The following is a 20,604-nucleotide window of genomic DNA, read 5'->3' as shown; positions in this document are numbered from 1 at the left end:
AGGCTCTCTGCACAGTAGTCAGAGGGAGTGGCATTCCGGGCCTCACCACAGCCGCTCGCCACGCCCTGCCAGCGCGTCCCGCAGAGTTGAGGGCGCTCTGAGGGAAAGCAGGCTGTGCCCCCAGCCGCCCAGCCCTAGGCCTGGCCGCAGGGCCCTCGAATCTCTCCTCCGCCCTCAGGCCGCGTCCCCGCAGCGACCAGGCGGCGCCGGAAGTAGGGGCGCCGCGTGCAGCCAATGCCTGCGCGGCGGTGCGACCCTGAGCGGTTAGTCCGGCGGCCGGGTCTTACCAGTCGGCACGAGCCCCCGAGGGCCCCGTCTGGCGCGCCGTCGAGGGCCGCCTCGCCGGGCGTCCTTCCCATTCCCTCGGCCCTCGGAGCCGGTTCTGGCGGCGCGGGGGATTCCGCGGGCCTGACGCGCAGTCCCTGAGCGCTCAGCGAGTCCCGACCGCGCCGCGGAGATGTGCTCGACGCCCGGGCTGCCCACGCCGGGGGCCTCCCTGGCTCTGCGGGTGTCCTTCGTGGACGTGCATCCCGAGATGATCCCCGTGCAGCTCTGGGGACTGGTGGGCCCGCGGCGGGAGGAGTACGTGCGGCTGAGCAGGGAGATCCAGGAGGCGGTGGCCACGCGTGGCCCGTGGGCGCTGAGCGGCACCGCGGCCTCTCCCGGAGAGCTGTGCCTGGTGCAGGTAGGGCTCCTGTGGCACCGCTGCCGCGTGGTCAGTCGGCAGCTGCAGGAGAGCCGCGTCTTCCTGCTCGACGAGGGCCGCACCATCACGGTGGGCGTGGGCTCGCTGGCGCCGGGACGCAGCGAGTTCTTCCATTTGCCCTCGGAGGTGCTGGGCTGCGTGCTGGCCGGCCTGGTGCCGATGGGCAGCGGTGGCGCGGGCGGGGGCGAGCCACAGCACTGGCCGTCCAGCGCCGTGGACTTCCTTAGCAACCTGCAGGGCCAGGAGGTGCACGGACGGGTCCTGGACGTGCTGCTGCTCCATCGCCTGGTTCTGCTGGAGGTGCCCAGTGTTTTCCAGCAGATGCAGGAGCTCGGTCTAGCCCGGCAGGTGCCCGACAGCCTCTTCCGCTCGCTGCTCAAGCGCTATCTCGCGGCGGCCACTGCTGGCCTGGGCTCCTGGGCCCCGGTTCTCCCGCGAGCCCTGCCCAAGCAGGAGCAGCCTGGCCTGGATTACTTCTATCCGCGGCTGCAGCTGGGTGTGACGGAGCCCGTGGTGGTTACCCAAGTGTGCCATCCCCACCGCATTCACTGCCAGCTCCGGAGCCTCTCGCAGGAGATTCACCGGCTCTCAGAGAGCATGGCCCAGGTTTACCGAGTGTCAACTGGGACAGGGGATGAGAGCTCAACCAGTGCCACCTGGGAGGAGAGGGAGGAGAGCCCAGACAAGCCGGGCTCTCCGTGTGCGTCCTGTGGATTAGATGGTCATTGGTACAGGGCACTCTTGCTTGAGACTTTTCGGCCCCAGCGCTGTGCCCAGGTGCTCCACGTCGACTATGGAAGGAAGGAGTTAGTGAGTTGTAGTAGCCTTCGGTACCTGCTCCCTGAATACTTCCGAATGCCAGTGGTGACCTACCCTTGTGCGTTGTATGGACTCTGGGACGGTGGCAGGGGCTGGTCTCGGTCACAGGTTGGTGACCTAAAGGCGTTGATCCTGGGCCAGGCCGTGAATGCGAAGATTGAATTTTACTGTTCCTTTGAGCACGTGTATTACGTCACTTTGTACAGAGAGGATGGGATGGATCTTAACAGTGTGTTTGGAGTCCAGGCGTGTTGCTTGGCTGACCGATTCCTTCAGAGCCAGGGCAGAGAGGAGGAAGTGGAGGAGGAGGAGCCGGAAACGGCTGTGCAGTCTCAGTCTCCCGCCGAAGACATGGACGAAGAGATTTCCCTCCCCGCCTTACCGTTCATCAGGTTGAAGATGAATGCCTTTTACGACGCCCAGGTAGAATTTGTGAAAAGCCCTTCTGAGTTTTGGATCCGGCTGAGGAAACACAGTGGCACTTTCTCCAAGCTGATGAAGAGGATGTGCAGTTTCTACTCCTCGGCCAGTAAGCTGGACGGTGTGGTTTTGAAACCTGAACCTGACGACCTTTGCTGTGTCAAGTGGAAGGAAAATGGCTACTTCCGCGCCATCGTCACCCGATTGGATGACAAGAGCGTGGATGTCTTCTTGGTTGACCGAGGCAATTCAGAAAATGTGGACTGGTACGACGTGAGGATGTTGCTTCCTCAGTTCCGGCGCCTACCGATACTGGCTCTGAAGTGCACCCTGGCTGACATTTGGCCTCTGGGGAAAACCTGGAGCCAGGATGCGATTTCCTTTTTTAAGAAGACTGTCCTCCACAAAGAACTAGTCATCCACGTCCTGGACAAGAGGGATCGCCAGTACGTCATTGAGATTCTTGACGAATCAAGAACAGGGGAAGAGAACATCAGTAAGGTCATTGCCCAAGCCGGCTATGCCAAGTATCAGGAATTTGAAACAAAGGAAAAGATCCCAGTAAATACCCACTCCCCAGGGCATGTTTCAAACCATTTTACTGCGGATAACACCAAAGCCTTTTCTGCCAAGAAGGGAGAAGGAGACCAGAAGACCAAAAGAGATAATAAAGCCACGTGTGCGGCAGAAGCTTTGACCGATGCAAATGTTACAACCAACCTAGTTGTGCAGGAAAAAGAGGAAAGGACACCTGCTTACTCTTCTCTTACGGAGAATTTCTTAGGACTTAAGACAGTCTCGTCTGGTACAGGAGAGCTCCAAGTCGGAAGCACAGTAGAAGTCAAAGTATCTTATATTGAAAACCCTGGCCATTTTTGGTGTCACTTCACCAGGAACATACAAGCATTTAAGACTCTAATGTGTGATATTCAAGAATATTGCAAAAACACAGCTGTTCCTTACCAGGGACCCTCCTCCTCTTGTTTGGCAAAGCGAACAGCAGATGGAAAATGGTCCCGAGCTTTGATTAGCGGGACACAATCTTCAGAGAATGTCAAAGTACTGTTTGTAGATTATGGAGACCAAGAAATGGTATCTGTGAATGACATTTATTCAATTAATGAAGAATTTCTCAAGGTTAAGGCCCAGGCTTTTAGGTGCAGTCTGTATAATTTAATCCACCCAACTGGTGAAAATCCCTTTGTTTGGGATGAAAAGGCAATACAAGCTTTTAGTGAATTTGTAAATAATGCGTGGCAAGACAATCTGGAGTTAAAATGCACAATATTTGCTTTGGCCTCCATACATAATGAAGAACTGTTTAGCATCGTGGACTTGGTAACACCCTTTCAGAGTGCATGCCAGTTTTTGGTAGAAAAGAGACTTGCAAGGCAAGAAAAATGTCCGAAGCCCCTGGAGTTGTCTGTTCAGCTGCATTCCTACTACTATTCTACACATGATATGAAAATTGGAAGTGAAGAATCAGTGTATATCACACATGTTGATGACCCTTGGACATTTTATTGCCAGCTGGCCAGAAATGCACATATTTTGGAACAGTTATCACATAGTATTACCCAGTTGAGTAAGATTTTGCTGAGTTTAAAAGTGTCTCCCTTGATCCCTGATACTCTGTGCCTTGCTAAGTATACCGATGGAAACTGGTATAGAGGGATAGTAATTGAAAAAGAACCAAATAAAGTCTTCTTTGTTGACTTTGGGAACATTTATGTAGTAGCAAGTGATGACCTGCTTCCAATACCTAGTGATGCCTATGATGTCTTACTTTTGCCCATGCAAGCTCTTAAATGCTCATTATCTGATATTTCTGATCACATTCCAGAAGAAGTGACAACATGGTTTCAGAAGACTGTTTTAGATAAGTCACTTAAGGCCTTAGTTGTAGCAAAAAGTTCAGATGGAAGACTGATTATAGAACTATATGATGATGGTATTCAAATTAACGCTAGTGTTAATGAAAAGGTAGGACTCCTTGGTTGCAAAGTCAGAACAAAGGGGAAAAAAGCTGAAGCACTCCTTTGTACTGCTGAAGCTCCTGGAGAAAGAAATAAAATTTTGAAGTTTTCCCCTACAGAAATTTTAAGTAACTCAGTTCAGAACAAATCACAGAGTAGAGAGATTTTGGGAGAACCATACAGACCTAAGATCAGCTCAGCGTGTAAGGAGCTCAAACTTTTACAAAATTCAACAAAGACAAACTTAGTCACCCAAATTCAGGACCCTGTGGGAAGTAAGAATAATCATATATTCCCAGTAGCAAGAGAAAAGAAAGAAGACATTTTTGCGGAGCTGCCTTTGAAAGCCACAAAAGTAGAAGCTGCTCTTTCAGAGAGAAAAATAGGAGAATCACGCAACAAGGACTTGCCTCTAAAATTTTCTCAGTTCCCACAGAAAACTGTAATGCCTGGCTTTAAAACAACTGTATATATTTCACATATCAATGACCTTTCAGACTTCTATGTTCAGTTAACAGAAGATGAAGCTGAAATCAATCACCTTTCAGAGAGATTAAATGATGTTAAAACAAGGCCTGAATATTATGCTGGTCCCCCCTTGCTAAGCGGAGATATGATATGTGCCATTTTTCCAGACGACAACTTATGGTATCGTGCCGTGGTCAAGGAACGGCAACCTAATGATCATCTGTCTGTACAATTCTTAGATTATGGCAACGTTTCTGTGGTCCCTACTAACAAAATAGGCAGACTTGACCTCACTAATGCAATATTACCAGGACTGTGTATCCGTTGCTCCCTAGGAGGCCTTTGGGTCCCCGACATTATAAACTGTACGGAGATGATGCATTACTTTTCCCAGCGGACTGATGAGGCTCAAATCAGATGTGAATTTGTTAAATTTCAAGACAGATGGGAAGTTATTCTTGCTGATGAGCATGGCGTTATAGCAGAAGACCTGATTAGCAAATATGCTTTCAGTGAAAAATCTCAACTAGGACTTTCTACCCAAATAATTAAAGGTGCCTGTTCAAAGTCCGACAATTCTGACATTGACACTTCAGTCTTCCTTAACTGGTATAATCCAAAAATGAAGGTGGTGAGAGCATATGCCACTGTAATAGATGGGCCTGAGTACTTCTGGTGTCAGTTTGCTGATACCAAGAGACTTCAGTATTTAGAAGTAGAAGTACAAACTACTGAGAAACAGATAACAGATCAGAGAAATTGTGTACCACATCCCCACATTGGCGACCCTTGCATAGTGAAATACAGAGAAGATGGGCATTATTATAGGGCCCTTATCACTAATGTTTGTGAAGATGATCTTGTATCCGTTAGGCTGGTGGACTTTGGAAATGTTGATGACTGTGTGGACCTGAAAGCAGTCTGGAGCATTCCTTCTGAACTTCTCTTAGTTCCCATGCAAGCTTTTCCCTGCTGCCTCTCAGGATTTAACATTTCAGAAGGTGTATGCCCTCAAGAAGGAAATGACTATTTTTATGAAATAGTAACAGAAGATGTATTGGAAATAACAATATTAGAAGTTAAAAGGGATGTTTGTGATATCCCTTTAGCCATTGTTGACTTGCAGAGCAAAGGCGAAAGTATTAATGAGAAAATGAAGAAGTATTCTAGGATTGGTCTGACTAAGAGTGATCTGCCCTATGAAAACAGTGGCCCAGAGATAAAGGGAGCTCATGAGTCTCCCAGTCCTGATGCTGGACCTAAGAAATTGAGTACTAAAGCTGTACAAGACAAAGCATGCTTTGTGCGACCACAGACAGAGGAGCTCTCTGAAAGCATTGAAAATGATTTAAACATTATTGAAACCAAACCAAGTAAACTCTGTAATGCTGAAACTGAAAATATCTTCGAAGCTTTTGAAAAGACATGCAAAGATAAAATTGGCACCAAGGTACTGGAAGGTAAAGTAGAGCTCCACTCGGCTGACAAAGCAAAGTTTGAGGATGAATATATTCTTACAGGATTTAGCACGTTATTACCACATGCTAGCAAAACAAAGGATATATTAGAGCTGAACTCACTTGAGGTACCACTTTCTCCTGATGAAGAATCAAAGGAATTCTTAGAACTAGAATCCATCGAGTTGCAGCATTCTCTAGTCGGAGATGAAGAAAAAGAGGAGCTAGGACTGGTGCCTCCAGTCGCGCCTGTCTTGGATGGCTGTGGCCCAGAAAGTCCCCTAGAACCATTTGAGGTGGAGCTTCCCCTCACCTGTGAAGCTGAGAGGCAGGAGGAACTGGAACTGCCTATAGCCCAGCTGTCTCAAGATGACAAAATAAATCCTTTGTCTTCAAGCATCAGTCAGAAAGCCCAAGAATCCAGGAGTGCAGAGGACACAAGAAACCCAAGTTGTGCGGAATCTTTTGATGACCAGCAGGGGATGCCATTACATCTACCTGGAAAGAATTGTGACCCCCAAATGCAGATTGAAATAAGTACACATAAAGAAGAATTTGCTGACTATGAAAACAGGGATGCCATCTCCTCACTGATCCCTTTGTTCCCTAAAGAAGACCCCCCTAGTGAGAGGAAGCACAGTGCTCTACCAGACTGTGTTTCAGGTACGTGAATAGATTTTTTCACTTTTAAATTTAAAGTAGTGTCTCTCAAAAGATCTTCTTTGTTTTAAAGATAAGAGAATACTTATATAAATTTTCTTAAGTTACTTTTTTGCAAGACCTATTAAAACCCAGGAAGTGAGTCAGATTTGAATTTTTATGAAGGGCATTTTAAATATGGAGGAAATTAATTGTGAAGTCAATATAAAATAATATGCACTGGATAAAATGCTGAAATATTTGCTTTGTGTTTAACAACAGACAGCTTAAAAACTGTTACCTTCCAAGAGGTCATCACATTTATTTACACTTTAATAAGTCATTTTTATAATTAAGTGGGTATATCTTTTGGTAAGTTTTAAAAAGCATGGTGTTCCCTCACTATACACTGCTATAGGCATAAATTACAATGGGGTAATTTTGGCAGAGTCTTTTTCAGACTTACCTGTATCATGCATCACTTTTGCCATTCATTTAGAAACTCTTAAACAAACAAAAACAGAGAGCTTCCATTAACCAAAAAAATCTCAACAGTCTTGAGAAAAGCTTAAAAAGTATTAAATTTTAATATGTAATCTTTACTATTTGATACTTAAAATGGCATTGAGTAGATTATTTTAAACTTTCTAATGAGTTAAACTTTTAAAAATATTTATTTATTTGAAAGGCAGGGTGAAAGAGAGAGGGAGAGAGAGAGAGACAGATGTTCCATCCTGTTGATTGACTGTCAGATGGCCACAACAGCCAAGTCTGGGCCAGGACAAAACCAGAAACCATCCTGGCCTCCCACATGGGTAGCATGGGCTGCAGTTCTTGGGCTGTCACCTGCTGTCTTTTCCAGGCACATTACCAGCGAGCTGGCTCAGAAGCAGAGCATCCAGGACTTGAACTGGCACACCCATATAGGATGCTGGCATCGCAAGCAGCAGCTTAACTATCCATGCCACAATGCTGGCCCAATTATACTTTCTCAATGTCAATTGTTATTTTATTAAATTTGAACCAATGTACAAAACAGAGAAAATATTAGAATGAGAATGAAAAGTACCATGCTGTTACTACCAAGAAATGACCATGGTGTTAACACCATGGTGCACTTTCTTTTTGTATTTTATTTATCTTTTACCCTCTTTTTTGTATGTCTGTAATGTTTAAAAACAAAACACTAGGAGCCAGCACTGTGGCATACCATGTAAAGCTACCACCTGTGGTGCCGGCATCCCATGTGGGCACTAGCTTGTGTCTCGGCTGCTCTGATTTCAATCCAACTCCCTGCTGATGGTGCTCCTGGGAAAGCAACGAAGGATGGCCCAAGTCCTTGGGCCCTTGCACCCACAAAGGAGACCCAGAAGAAACTCCTGACTCCTGGTTCCGGACTGGCCCAACTCTGGCCATTGGCGGCCATTTGGGGAGTGAATCAGCAGATGGAAGATCTCTTTCTGTTTCTCCCTCCCTCTCTCTGACTTTCAAATAAATAAATGAATCTCTTAAAAAATGTAATACTATCATGTAGTGTTGAACCCACTATCATGTAGTGTTTAATCCCTTAAAAATGTGTTCAGGATATTTTAATATATAGTATGCCATCATGTGGGTACACTATGATTTACCTAAATATTATCCTTGCATTAGATGTGTAATCTCCACAGTCACATTTTAATAATATCAATTCCTAACTTTGTAATAGAAATGTCTGCTCAGGTGCCACATGTTGCCTTGGTTTTAGGATAGTAGTCGTAACTATTTGAAGCATAACTCGTGATAATAATACTGGCTTTTAGTAGTAATTTTCAGTGGTGGAAATGCACATCCTTTTTTAAAAGAAGTCTATAACTTTATTTAAAAGATTCATTTATTTACTTGAAAGTCAGAGTTACACAGAGAGAGGAGAGGCAGAGAGAGAGAGAAAGGTCTTCTATCCGCTGGTTCACTCCCCAATTGTCCACAACAGCTGGAGCTGGGCCAATCTGAAGCCAGGAGCCAGGAGCTTCTTCCCATGCAGGTGTTGGGGCCCAAGGACTTGGAGCATCTTCCACTGCTTTCCCACACCATAACAGAGAGCTGGATCGGAAATAGAGCAGCCGGGTCTTGAACCGGCGCCCATATGGGATACCGGCACTGAAGGTGGCACCTTTACCTGCTATGCCACAGCGCTGGCCCCGCACATCCTTTTTTTAAGGAAAGTGGTAAAAGAGACTTAAAACATGTTATGCCAATGTCCTAGTTGCATAATATGATTGTACAGTCACAATAAATGATGAGAAAATGCTTATGTGTCTCACTTTAAGGAATTAAGAGGTATGCATTGAATCTTACTTTATTCATTCTGACAGCTCAACCACAGAACATTTTCAGTCTGAAAGGGTTTACTGTTGGTTCCAAATGTGTTGTATGGTCAACTCCAAGAAACACCTGGTCTAAATGTGAGATTTTGGAAATAGCTGAAGAAGGCACAAGAGTAAGTAAACTTTAAGCACTTTATCTCCAAATGTACTTGCAGACTGCTAAGGAGATTTGACCAGACATTATCAGACTAGGAAATGCAGCTGAAGAAATGTTCACCTGCTTGTTCCCTTGGCAAACTGGCATAGTGCAAAAATCTTTTGAAGCATCCATGTGTGTGTGTATATGAGACCTAGTGCGAAGTCATCCTAGGTGCTTTTACTCCCTTACCCTCCAAACCCTGTAATCACCAGTCCCACATTTTCCATTTATTTCCTCCTATTTGGAACTTTTTTATACCTAATACTACTACCTTAGTTAAGTCCTTGATTTCACAGCTACATTGCTGCAATAACTTTGGTTAGGTTTTCTAGTCTTCCTTCATCTCATTGTCCATACTGCTAGCATTAAGATTATCAAATGCCAACCTGGCTGCATCATACTGTGTAAAGTCTTACAGGCGCTTCCAGTTGGCTGTTTGTCCTGTAATCTGAAAGTTACCAGTATCTGAATCACCTGGTGTGTTTCTTAAACTGTAGATACTTGGGCCTTAATGTGGCCTACTGGTTCAGAATTTCTAGGGGCAGAGTTCTGGAATGCATTGAGATTGGAGAACCAGTATTCTAGGATATAAATGCTCATTAACGTGGCAAAGGAGATCCTCCAGGAATGAGCATCCCTATACCTCTCCAGTCTTAGGTCTGTCTTCATTATATTTCTATATTTATATCAGTTGGACATTAAACTGCATAGCTTCTCTTATGTATGCCATTCTGCTTGCCAGTTCGATGTATTTGATAATGCAGTTATAGTTTACCTGTATTCTATTACAGTCCTAAACTGTTTAATTCCCATTTATCCTTAAAGATTTACTATAGCTATCACTTTTCCAGGATGCATTCCCTGACATTATTTTCTAAGTTAACTCTTCCCCTTAATATTACCCCCCTAAAAAAAGGCTTTATAGCTATATTTTATTTCCACACTACCGCAGAAGTGTTTCATACATTGTGTGGATTTGTAATTATCTGCTTACAGGTGTTCTTTTCACTAGATTTTTATCTCCAGGCATAGGTACTAAATATATGTTTGCTGAACTGAAATAACATCGAGTTTGAAACATAAGATTGAAGTTTAAGAAAATATTTTTTATTGTCTTTTAAAGTTCTTCATTTTCAAAGGTATTATATACATAAAAGGTAACAGATTTCAGAACTTGCCAATTTTTATTATTTTTTTTTCTCTCGTAGGTTTTAAACCTTTCCAGTGGTAAGGAGGAGATAGTGAACCCTGAGAATGTCTGGAATGGCATACCTAAATTAGATAAATTAGATAATAGTCCATCTGAGGTATGGAATCCTTTAAACGTTAATTAACAAGAGTATTGTTCTACATTTTGAAAGGTGGTTTAACAAGTATTTCCAAATCCCTTGTGTTGAGAAAAATGGAGAAAAATTAACATTCTAAGTGTAAAAACTAAAAGCAGTAATAACAAAATCAGTGATTCTAGACTTTATGCCAAGTATCTATTTGCACATACATTTTACTCCTTGGTTTTCACTTTGAGGTTTAAAGAATGGAAATTGTTGGTGTTGGTGACTTATAAAATTCACGTTTGATGCAAAAAATCTGAGAGAGTTGGTGAAATTAAAAATGAGAAAGTAATAACCACCTTTAGTATGTCCATCTGAAGACAATCAAGTTGATAAGCCTGGTTTTCTTTTGTAATTTTTCTCTTTATATGGAATAGAAGTATGAGGATTTTAAAATAAAGTTCCTGGAAAACATGAAAAAACTGCATGGGTTTAAAATTTTTTGCACCAAAATAAACTTGTTTTTATTTATTTTTGTAATGCCTGCCTTTTTTTTTTTTTTTTTTTTGACAGGCAGAGTGAACAGTGAGAGAGAGAGACAGAGAGAAAGGTCTTCCTTTTTGCCGTTGGTTCACCCTCCAATGGCCGCCGCGGCCGGCGTACCGCGCTAATCCCATGGCAGGAGCCAGGTACTTATCCTGGTCTCCCATAGGGTGCAGGGCCCAAGGACTTGGGCCACCCTCCACTGCACTCCCTGGCCACAGCAGAGAGCTGGCCTGGAAGAAGGGTAACTGGGACAGAATCCGGCGCCCCGACCGGGACTAGAACCGGGTGTGCCGGCGCCGCAAGGCGGAGGATTAGCCTAGTGAGCTGCAGCGCCGGCTGTAATGCCTGCTTTTAAAAAATTTATTTGAAAGGCAGAGAGAGAAATCGACAGAAGAAGGGAGAGCCCTATTTGCTTGTTCACTTCCTAAACGCATTCAGTGGCCCCAGGCTAGACTAGGGTTGGAGCTGGAAACCAAGATCTCAATATAGGTCTCCCACATGGGTGACAGGAACCCAGTCACTTGAGTCATCACCACTGCTTTCCAGGGTCTGCATTAGCAGGCAGCTGGAGTCAGGAACCAGGTAGTGAACCCACGTACTCTGATATGAGATGTGGGCATCTTAACCACCAAGCCAAATGCTTGTCCCAAACTTATCTTTTAATTTTTTCCATGAATTTTCAAAGTACCCTTCTATTTCACCTACATATTTGGGCACAATTGATGTGATTCTACATACAGTTTTATATTCTGTGTTCTTTATTTAAGACTACATGATGGGAAAGTTCCCATGACATTATGATGTGTCTGTGCACTTGGGTTTAATCTCTTTGCAGTTTGTTGAAGTTCTTTCTTCACATCAGTTGGTTGTCTTTTCCCTCAAGAAGTAGTAACTTTTACTGGTACTTTGTATGTTGAATAGTTTGGATTAATCCTGAACATTTTGGATATTGTGTTTAAGATTTTGGGTCCTTTTAGAATTTCTGGGGAATGTTGAAGTTTTAGCAGATAATTGGCACTGTTAGATTCAGGCTACAGGGTCTGTCTCTCTGTAGCTGATGGTTCCCATGCCAGTTTCATTATTAGAATTTTTCAGTTTTAGCAGCCAAATGAATTTGTGCAGTTGTTCAGATCTGCCCAGCACATAAGCCACTTGAAAGTTAGTCTGGGACTTGGTTGATGTTGTGCGTAACTGGTTGTGTTGTGCATCGTGTAGCTCAGGAGTGATGCTGGCACTTAGATCAGTTTATGTAATTTTAGAGGGGTTAACATTTCCCGACTCCTTCCCTGAGATATCCTCCACACTTTCTGGATTCAAGGTCTCTTTTTTTCCATCCCTCAGGGATCAATCCATTTGTTGGGTTCCAGGCAGAAAATATGTTTCTGTGCTGTTAGGCAGTTCTTCACTCCAGTGAAGCAGGTGAAGAGAAGAGAGAAAGAAAGAATCCCCACTACATCTAGATAACATAAGGTCTCTTTCTTTCCTTTCTTCATTCCATTGGCCAGAAAGACAGGTATTCCTTCACAGTTTCAGCAGCCTGCTTGCCATTACTGTCCTCAGGCAATGTTTGGAGGTAACCCTTGTGTGGGCCTGGAAGAAGAATTAGAAGGGAAAAAAAAAGTGATAAAGGGATTTTCCACCATTCCCTAACTCTCCAGGATCCTTTTTATTGTCTTTTAAAGTTCTTCATTTTCAAAGGTATTATATACATAAAGCAGTAACAGATTTCAGAACTTGCCAATTTTTATTAATTTTTTTTCTCTTGTAGGTTTTAAACCTTTCCAGTGGTTATAGAAGTAAGGGATTTCTCACAGAGTTTTGAATGCCCACCTGAGTTGGGCAATTTTGATTTCGGCCCACCTTTAGATTAAAACCAAGACACAAGTACAAAAAGAAAACAGAAAAATGCTATAAAACTCACCTTTGTTGTGAATCATTATTCAAGCTTTCACTTAGTTCTCAATCCACCTATTCCCATTTCCTTTTGAAATTCCCCAGTAAACTTTTTGCATTCTGCCCAGAAATTCTGGTTATAATTAGTGGAAGAGGGAGGCTATAGTCAGCTCACTGCATTTTGGCTACAACTAGAAAGCATAAACAGTATTTGATGGCTGCGTAAGATTGCATGATGTTAAAGAGCTATAATAAATCAATCCTTATAACATTGACTGTTTGGGCTGTTTGAAAATCTCCACTGTTACAAATAATTAGACATTTCTCTTTTCCTGCTTGCATTAATTCCATTTTTGTCAAAAATAACAGCTTGCTACACTTGTCGTTTTGCATCCATATTTACAAAAACTTTCAAATTTCTGATTGTTTCCATTAACTTTGAAGAATCCACCAAATAACATACATCCTTACGTATATACAAAATTCTATTTGGATGTAGTTTACCTGCCAAATAGAAAAGAACTATTTAGGACTATTTAAAGTATACATAAAATTATATTTGTGTGTGTATGTGTGTGTGTGTGTGTATGGAATTACTTCTAGTTCTAAGCTAATTAGAAAACATAGAAACTACTTATGAGTAGTCTTGGAAATTTTTGATTTGGTTATTAATGGGATTTAAATGGACCTTTCCTCAAATTTGAGCAAATTCTTAAGGACATATGTCTACAAATGAACTAATTCCCCTTAAAAACTGAATATTGTTAGGTATGAAGTCATGTATAACTTTTTATGATACCTCAAGTTGCTATGGCCTGAGGATCTGATTATGTAAATTAAAAGAATTTTGTCTTTATTTGAGCTATTACATTCTACTATAAGAATATATCTCATTAATTAGTTTTTGTATTACCTCATATAAGCACATGCTATTAATTATTGAAAGGAATATAGGGTAAATATATTCCCTCATCAATGAGTCTTTAATGAAGCACCTGTGATTCCCCTTGGGTAAAGTGAATAGCAGCCCCTTGAGCAATGATGTCCCTGCCTCCTTTACCATCCACCATAGCTGTCCAGGGTCTGGGAACTTAACATTGGAAAAAGGGCTTTTACTGCCTGGGTGGAGTGCTCCACCCAGAAATGAGTATTTGAAGAAAAAAGTGTACTTGAGGTGGTTCTTCACTATAAATCAGATTGTTAAACTTTCATAGGAATTCTGTTTGTGGACTCACTTCTGGTTTGTCTGTGTCTTGTTTCTGACATAAACTGCTTTGTGCTTATAGTAAAGAATCAGTAGTAATCCAAAGGTTCCTTTTGCTAGGCTGTGTTGCACACAGTGGGGAAGGACCCTTACTTCACATCATCAGACGATGCTGCTGCAGTTATGGGTAACTTGTTTCTATTTTATATTTTTTAATTTCTTTTTAAAAAGTTTTAGACCTTATTCTTCTAAAAAAATTTTTTTCAATTTGAGAGGCAGAAAGACAGAGATCTTCCATCTACTGATTCACTCTCCAAATGCCTGCAATAATCAGGGGTGGGCCAGGCTGAAGCCAAGGGCTCAGAACTCAATCCAGGTCTTCCATGTGGGTGGCAGGGATCCAAGTGCTTGAGCCATTGACTTCTGCCTTCAAGGGCATACATTAGCAAGAAGCTGGATAAGAAGCAGAGGAACTGGGACTCAAACCAGTCACTCCAGTATGGGATGTGGACATCCCAGGCAGCATCCTAACCACTGCACCAAATCCCCATCCAGTTTGTGTTTTTATTTCTTTTATTTTTTAAAATTTTTAAATTTTTTATTACTTTTTAAGGATTTTATTTATTTATTTGAGAGGTAGAGTTACAGACAGAGAGAGGGAGAGCTAGAGAGAAAGGTCTTCCATCCACTGGTTCGCTCCCCATATAGCTGCAACTACTGGAGCTGAGATGATCTGAAGCCAGGAGCCAGGAGCCAGGAGCTTCTTCTGGGTCTCCCATGTGGGTGCAGAGCCCCAGCACTTGGGCTATCTTCTACTGCTTTCCCAGGCCATAGCAGGGAGCTGGATTGGAAGAGGAGCAGCCAGGACTAGAACTGGCACCCACATGGGATGCCGGCACCACAGGCAGAGCGCCCATATGCCACAGCACTGGTCCCCCAACTTGTTTTTATTTTATTTATTTACTTATTTCTTGACAGGCAGAGTGGATAGTGAGAGAGAGAGACAGAGAGAAAGGTCTTCCTTTTACCGTTGGTTCACCCTCCAGTGGCCGCCACGGCGCACCGCACTGATCCAAAGGCAGGAGCCAGGTGCTTCTCCTGGTCTCCCATGGGGTGCAGGGCCCAAGCACTTGGGCCATTCTCCACTGCCTTCCCGGGCCACAGCAGAGAGCTGGCCTGGAAGAGGGGCAACCAGGAAAGAATCCGGAGCCCCGACCGGGACTAGAACCCGGTGTGCTGGCGCCGCTAGGTGGAGGATTAGCCTATTGAGCCGCGGCACCGGCCCCAACTTGTTTTTAAAATAATATACTTTTATTACCCAGAATTGTTAAGTCATTGATAGAATTATACCGAATCCCTCAAACAAAAAATTTATCCATTTTCTTGGATGTTATAATGGGGGAAAAAAGCACTTTAGATAAAAATGCTTAAGTGTGTTTGAGGACAAATAACCAAGATTACCTCCTGAAATATCACAGGCAATTTGTCTGTTGGTTGAATTAATCTTGCAAGTTCAGTCTGATAAATTCATATGTTAAAGATTTTGAAGCAACTCCTTATACCTTCAAATGATAATTGTATGTTAAGTAATCTTTGGAATTTCTTTCTGGAGTTTCAGTTTGTTCACATATGATTCCATAGGATTCATGCTTGTTCCACATTTTTGTTCATAAGTAGTACATTTTTTTTTTCAAATTCATTTGAAAGGCACAATTACAGAGAGAAGGAAAGTATATAGAGAGATCTTCCATCTGCTGGTTCACTTTCCAAATGGCAACAACAGTTGGGGTTGGGCCAGGCCGAAGCCAGGAGCCTGGTGCTTCATCCAGGTCTCCCATGTGGGTGCAGGGGCCCAGGGTGCATTACCAGGTGCATTAGCAGGGCTGGATTGGAAATGGAGGCTTAACCTGCTGTGCCATGATGCCAGCCCTGCACATTGGTTCTTAGAATTAGGCATATTGAGAATGAAGTTCATCTCCTGTCAGCTTTAGTATTTTGTGAAATGTACACACTAATCAATGACAACACAGAACTGTTGATTATCCCCTAATATTGTCCCGACAGAATATAAAATATGCCAATTTAGTAATTTCTCAGAGAAACTTTATTTAACACTAAGACAATGAGAGAACCAAATACTAAAAAGGAAAAACAGCTATTATTTCTACAGGAGTAATTAATTCCCTGTAGTAATTAGAATACTCGCCTGCCCTCCCTCTGTCCTTTTAGAGGACATGAAATGGAAGCGCCACTAGAAATAATTTTCTTGTTTTTGTTTTCTTTCTCGGCTTTAAGCTTTTCTGTTCTCTTTTTCAGAAAAGGAGTCTGGAGGTGATGCGGGTTTAACTCTGGATCCATAGACAAGGACATTCAGCCAGAAGCTGCTCTTCCACTACTAGCTTCTTACCCAGACCAACAGAGTATCTGGGAGAATTCCAAGTGTGTAGCCAGAGGATATCGTCACTCTTGAAAATCGTTATCTGCATCAAAGACAGAAACGGGCTCAGGTCAACCATGTAGCTTAGTTGTAAAGGTGCTGCGGTATACATGGATTCAGGATCTTTCTTCTGCCTTTAATCATCTTTGTAATCAGTCGGAAACACTTATTTTGCTAAATAATTTTACTAACATACTACTCGCATTTCAAAAAAATCTGTTTTATGCTTAGGATATAGTGTTCAAATTAAAATAGAATATAGGTCCGTTGCAAGTACATTCTATGACACTACTTAGGATGGCTTTGCTGGCAGTAGCTCCTTCAGAATTTTTGTTTTGATTTTGAAGAGTTGCCTTGTCTATCTAGTTAAAACACTTGATGAATGCTCTGTTTAACTTGGAGGTACTCTAACACGATACAGATTTCAATAAAGTTTATCCTTCAAGGGATGATAGTCTCATTTCATTAAAAAGGAAACAACACTCTTGAGTAGCTCTGATTCCATCTCTTATCTATTACTGGAGATGGGGGGGGCATGGTAATATAAAACGTTGGCCTTTATGTGTAAGTCACTCAGCTGATACCGTAAATACATTTTCTAATTTCAGTCATCAGCTCTGAGGTACATATTAATATTATCCATATTTTAGGTAAGAAAATTCAAGCTTTTTTGAGAAGTTAAATAATTTTTCTAAGGTCTTATAGCTAGTGAATAGCAAAGGCTTGGACAATCCAACTTCAGATCCATCTAACTTCAAAGTTTATGCTCTTAAACATAGTTTTGTAGGAACTGTAAATCCTAGCCTTTGGAAACAGATCTTAGCTATATCTGCTTCTTAGATGTGTGACTTAGGAGGTTATATGGTATCTTTGAGCCTTGATCTTCCTCGTCTGTATAATGGTGATAACAAAACCTTTATTGCTATATTTTTTAAGATCAGAAATAGTTTATTCAAAGTGTTGTAAAAAAAAAAAGTAGGTACTTGGTAAATGTTTCTTTTTTGAAAAATACTCATTGTACACTTTGCTGTTTTTTTTTCCCCACCTTAAATCATTGGATAGTTTCAGAAATTATTATTTTCTTTTTGCATTCATATATGCCACAAAGGATTGTAAAATTACCTTGGAATGGGGCATCAGTACAATTATTTCAATGTTTCTGAAACTAATAAGAAGGAGGTTTGCCAAATGAGACTAAGGGAAAGATCTGTGTGTATGAAACATTATCAGATGCTGAAGCTTAATGGGAAGTGAGAATAAACAGTCTTAAAAATTGGTATAATTTCAATAAAGTAGAAAAGGAGAGGGGAGTGTCATGAAGGTACATGAGTTAGATAACTATATTGCATGGCCCTGGGATAATGAATATTGGAGATGGGTTTGGCACACTAATGTAGGAGCTATGATTGTCAATTACTAGGAGAAAAGGTCAGTCAGGGTGCTTTAGGGTCAGATAATGGAAAACCTTCAGTTTCAAGCTAAGGAGTTAACTTCCTAATTAAAAATTGTAACCTGAATGGCTACACGAAAGGAGAAGTTCACTTTCTCAGAGTAAGTGTTTTTGTACCTAAAGCCACTGAGGCATGCCTTAGATGCCAGATGGGTAAACACAGGCATAGAAATCAGAATAGGAAAGTTATCAAGGCTGGTTTACTAGGTACTGAGTGTCCTTGTTCTCACGGGCTAAAGTAAATTGCGGAGAATTCATAGAAACAGGACATACTTAGACTAACACATGTACTTTACTAATGAATAGCGTAGATTTTATATCCTTTGGTAAACCCCAAATCATCTCCCATGATCCCCAGATGTATACAAGATTTTCTTGCTTCAGATATTTTTAGGGCGAACATGACACATACTTCCACCTACTCATTTAAGAGAAATATTTTTATAGTCTTTATTTTTTATCTTATTTTTTATTTTATTTTATTTTTTAAAATTTCATTTAATAAATATGAATTTTGAAAGTACAACTTTTGGATTATAGCAGTTTTTCACCCCATAACCACCTTCCCACCCACAAACCATCCCATCTATTACTCCCTCTCCCATCCCATTCTTCATTAAGATTCATTTAATTTTTAAAATTTATTTATTATGCTATGAATTCATAGGGAATATGTGCCAGCAGCCCAGGCTCCTTTCCATGGGTTCTCACTAAGCAAGCTTATTAGGCAGAGCAGATGGGTGCTTCAGCTGAACCAGGGGACCCCCCTTTTGGTTTTCCTCATTTTCTGATCCTATTATTTTCCTTCACACGTTTCAGGAAGCTATCACGGCTCTTAGAGGGCTTAATGTGCTCCATGCACACATTACTTCTCTTGGCAAGAATCTTGTCCTTGTTTGTTCATAACATTCCAGGGCATTCCTTTTGGGACGTTACCCATTCTCTTGATGTCTACATTTTACCTTTCTTCTAGAGTCCCACAAATGTGGCCAAAGGAACAACTTCATGTTTTCCTTAAAAGGCCTGGAGCACATGTATTGGGTGCTTCTCCTCTTTCCCTTGTTTTAATTATGTTGGTAAATTACTGGAAAATGATGGCCTCTGCTAAATACATAAATTTTATAAAAGGTTTATTTGATAAGGCAGAGTTGGAGGGAGAGAGAGAGAAGAAAAGAGAGGGAAAGAGAGATCTTCCATCCACTGGTTCACTCCCCCAAATGAACACAATGGCAGGGAATGGGCCAGGCTGTGGGGAGCAACTCGGACTAGACTAAGTTACTGGAATTAAGACTTATTCTATGCATCTGCTCTCCCACAATATGGCGCTGGGAGAGGAGTAAACAGCTTCTACACAGCTGCCTCTCACCAACTGGACAAGCTGCAGGAGCTGCTCCTGATTGGAGGAGAGCAGCGTGCTCGGCGTGTGGGTAGCAGAGTTGGGATTGGTGGAAGAGGACTATAAAGGAGGAGAGAGACAACATGCACCAGGAACATCTAAGGGGAACATCCGGATAACATCTGAGCAGCCCCCGAGAGAGCCGGCCGGCGGTGTGCCGCTCCCCTGCGGAAGTGGGGAAAGTGGCAGGGGAGCCTGCCCCTCCACGGAGGTGGAGGGACGGCAGCCAACCCGGGAAGGACCAGCAGCAAACCCGGGAAGGGCCGAGCAGACAAAAGAACAGCGCAGGGTCTAGTGTCGTTCCTCCGTGAAGAGGGGGAGCGACACCAGGCTGAAACCAGGAGACTAGAACTCCATCCTTGTCTTCCACAGGGCCTTTTGCCACTTCTTTCCCAGGTGCATTAGCAGGGAGATGGATGGGAAATGCAGTAGCCTGGACTTGAAACAGTACCCATATGAGATGCTGGTGTCACAGGCAGCGGCTTAACCCATTGTACCACAACACTGACCCCTAAATAAATCAATTAATTTTAACCTATCTTTTTACTTCCATTTAATTGTGGTATATTACTTATAGAATTAAAAATGCTGATTAAGGGGCCAACGCCATTGCTCACTTGGTTAATCCTCCACCTGTGGCACCGGCATCCCATATGGGCACCAGATTCTAGTTCCGGTTGCTCCTCTTCCAGTCCAGCTCTCTGCTGTGGCCCGGGAAGGCAGCGGAGGATGGCCCAAGTGCTTGGGCCCCTGCACCCGCATGGGAGACCAGGAAGAAGCACCTGGCTCCTGGCTTAGGATCGGTGCAGAGCCAGCCATAGCAGCCTTTTGGGGATTGAACCAATGGAAGGAAAACCTTTCTCTCTGTCTCTCTCTCTCTCACTGTCTATAACTCTACCTGTCAAATAAAACAAAAATGCTGATTAAATAAAATTAATTGGAAAGTGAAGTTAAAAGTTACTCTGAATGTTGCCTTTGTTATCCTACTCTGCCTTTGGGAGAATAACTGATTTGAAGTGTTCTAGCTGGAACCCATGGTCTGTGTTATGTGGATCTAACACCAAGAGCATCTTTATGTAGTAAGTAGAATGCATCAGAGACAAAGCAAACAAATTACCAACTTTGTGTACCCCACTGTCTCTGCCTTGGCTCCAGTATTCTTAATGTTTGCTCACTCGCCTATTAGTGTGCGTGTTGAAATTGTGTAATATCATCACTTCTGCACTAAAATAATGACTTTATTATCAGCATGGGCTAATTTTTCTAACCATCACAAAAGGTCAAAGAGAAACATTGCCAAACCCTACTTAGACCCCCATGTTGCTAAAACTCAATTCTACCACTTACAATTGAGAAAAAAAAAGGCAAGAAACCTGTTTTTTAACTATTATAGAGAGTCCTATATCATTGCAACAGG

At 42.6% G+C, this 20,604-nt stretch overlaps 1 protein-coding gene across 1 annotated transcript; it reads left to right on the top strand.

Moving 5' to 3' along the window:
• The first annotated feature begins 324 nt into the window (after positions 1-324).
• TDRD6 (tudor domain containing 6) lies at positions 325-10,464 on the top strand. The gene is made up of 3 exons (XM_008263010.5): positions 325-6,509; positions 8,840-8,964; positions 10,199-10,464. The coding sequence occupies exons 1-3, from the start codon at positions 458-460 to the stop codon at positions 10,322-10,324; spliced, it is 6,303 nt and encodes a 2,100-aa protein (XP_008261232.2). The 5' UTR covers positions 325-457; the 3' UTR covers positions 10,325-10,464.
• The last annotated feature ends 10,140 nt before the right edge of the window (positions 10,465-20,604 follow it).

The sequence above is a fragment of the Oryctolagus cuniculus genome, chromosome 5 (genome assembly GCF_051225735.1).
Source record: "Oryctolagus cuniculus isolate XC-2025 breed Fujian yellow rabbit chromosome 5, ASM5122573v1, whole genome shotgun sequence".
NCBI classification, from domain to species: domain Eukaryota; kingdom Metazoa; phylum Chordata; class Mammalia; order Lagomorpha; family Leporidae; genus Oryctolagus; species Oryctolagus cuniculus.
This window is presented reverse-complemented; position numbering and strand designations above follow the sequence as displayed.

Excerpts from the sequence above, each read along its gene's own strand:
- TDRD6 (XM_008263010.5), top strand. The coding sequence starts at position 458 with ATGTGCTCGACGCCCGGGCTGCCCACGCCGGGGGCCTCCCTGGCTCTG. Across the intron at positions 6,510-8,839 it reads TCTACCAGACTGTGTTTCAG|CTCAACCACAGAACATTTTC; the intron begins GTACGTGAATAG and ends TCATTCTGACAG. Across the intron at positions 8,965-10,198 it reads TAGCTGAAGAAGGCACAAGA|GTTTTAAACCTTTCCAGTGG; the intron begins GTAAGTAAACTT and ends TTTCTCTCGTAG.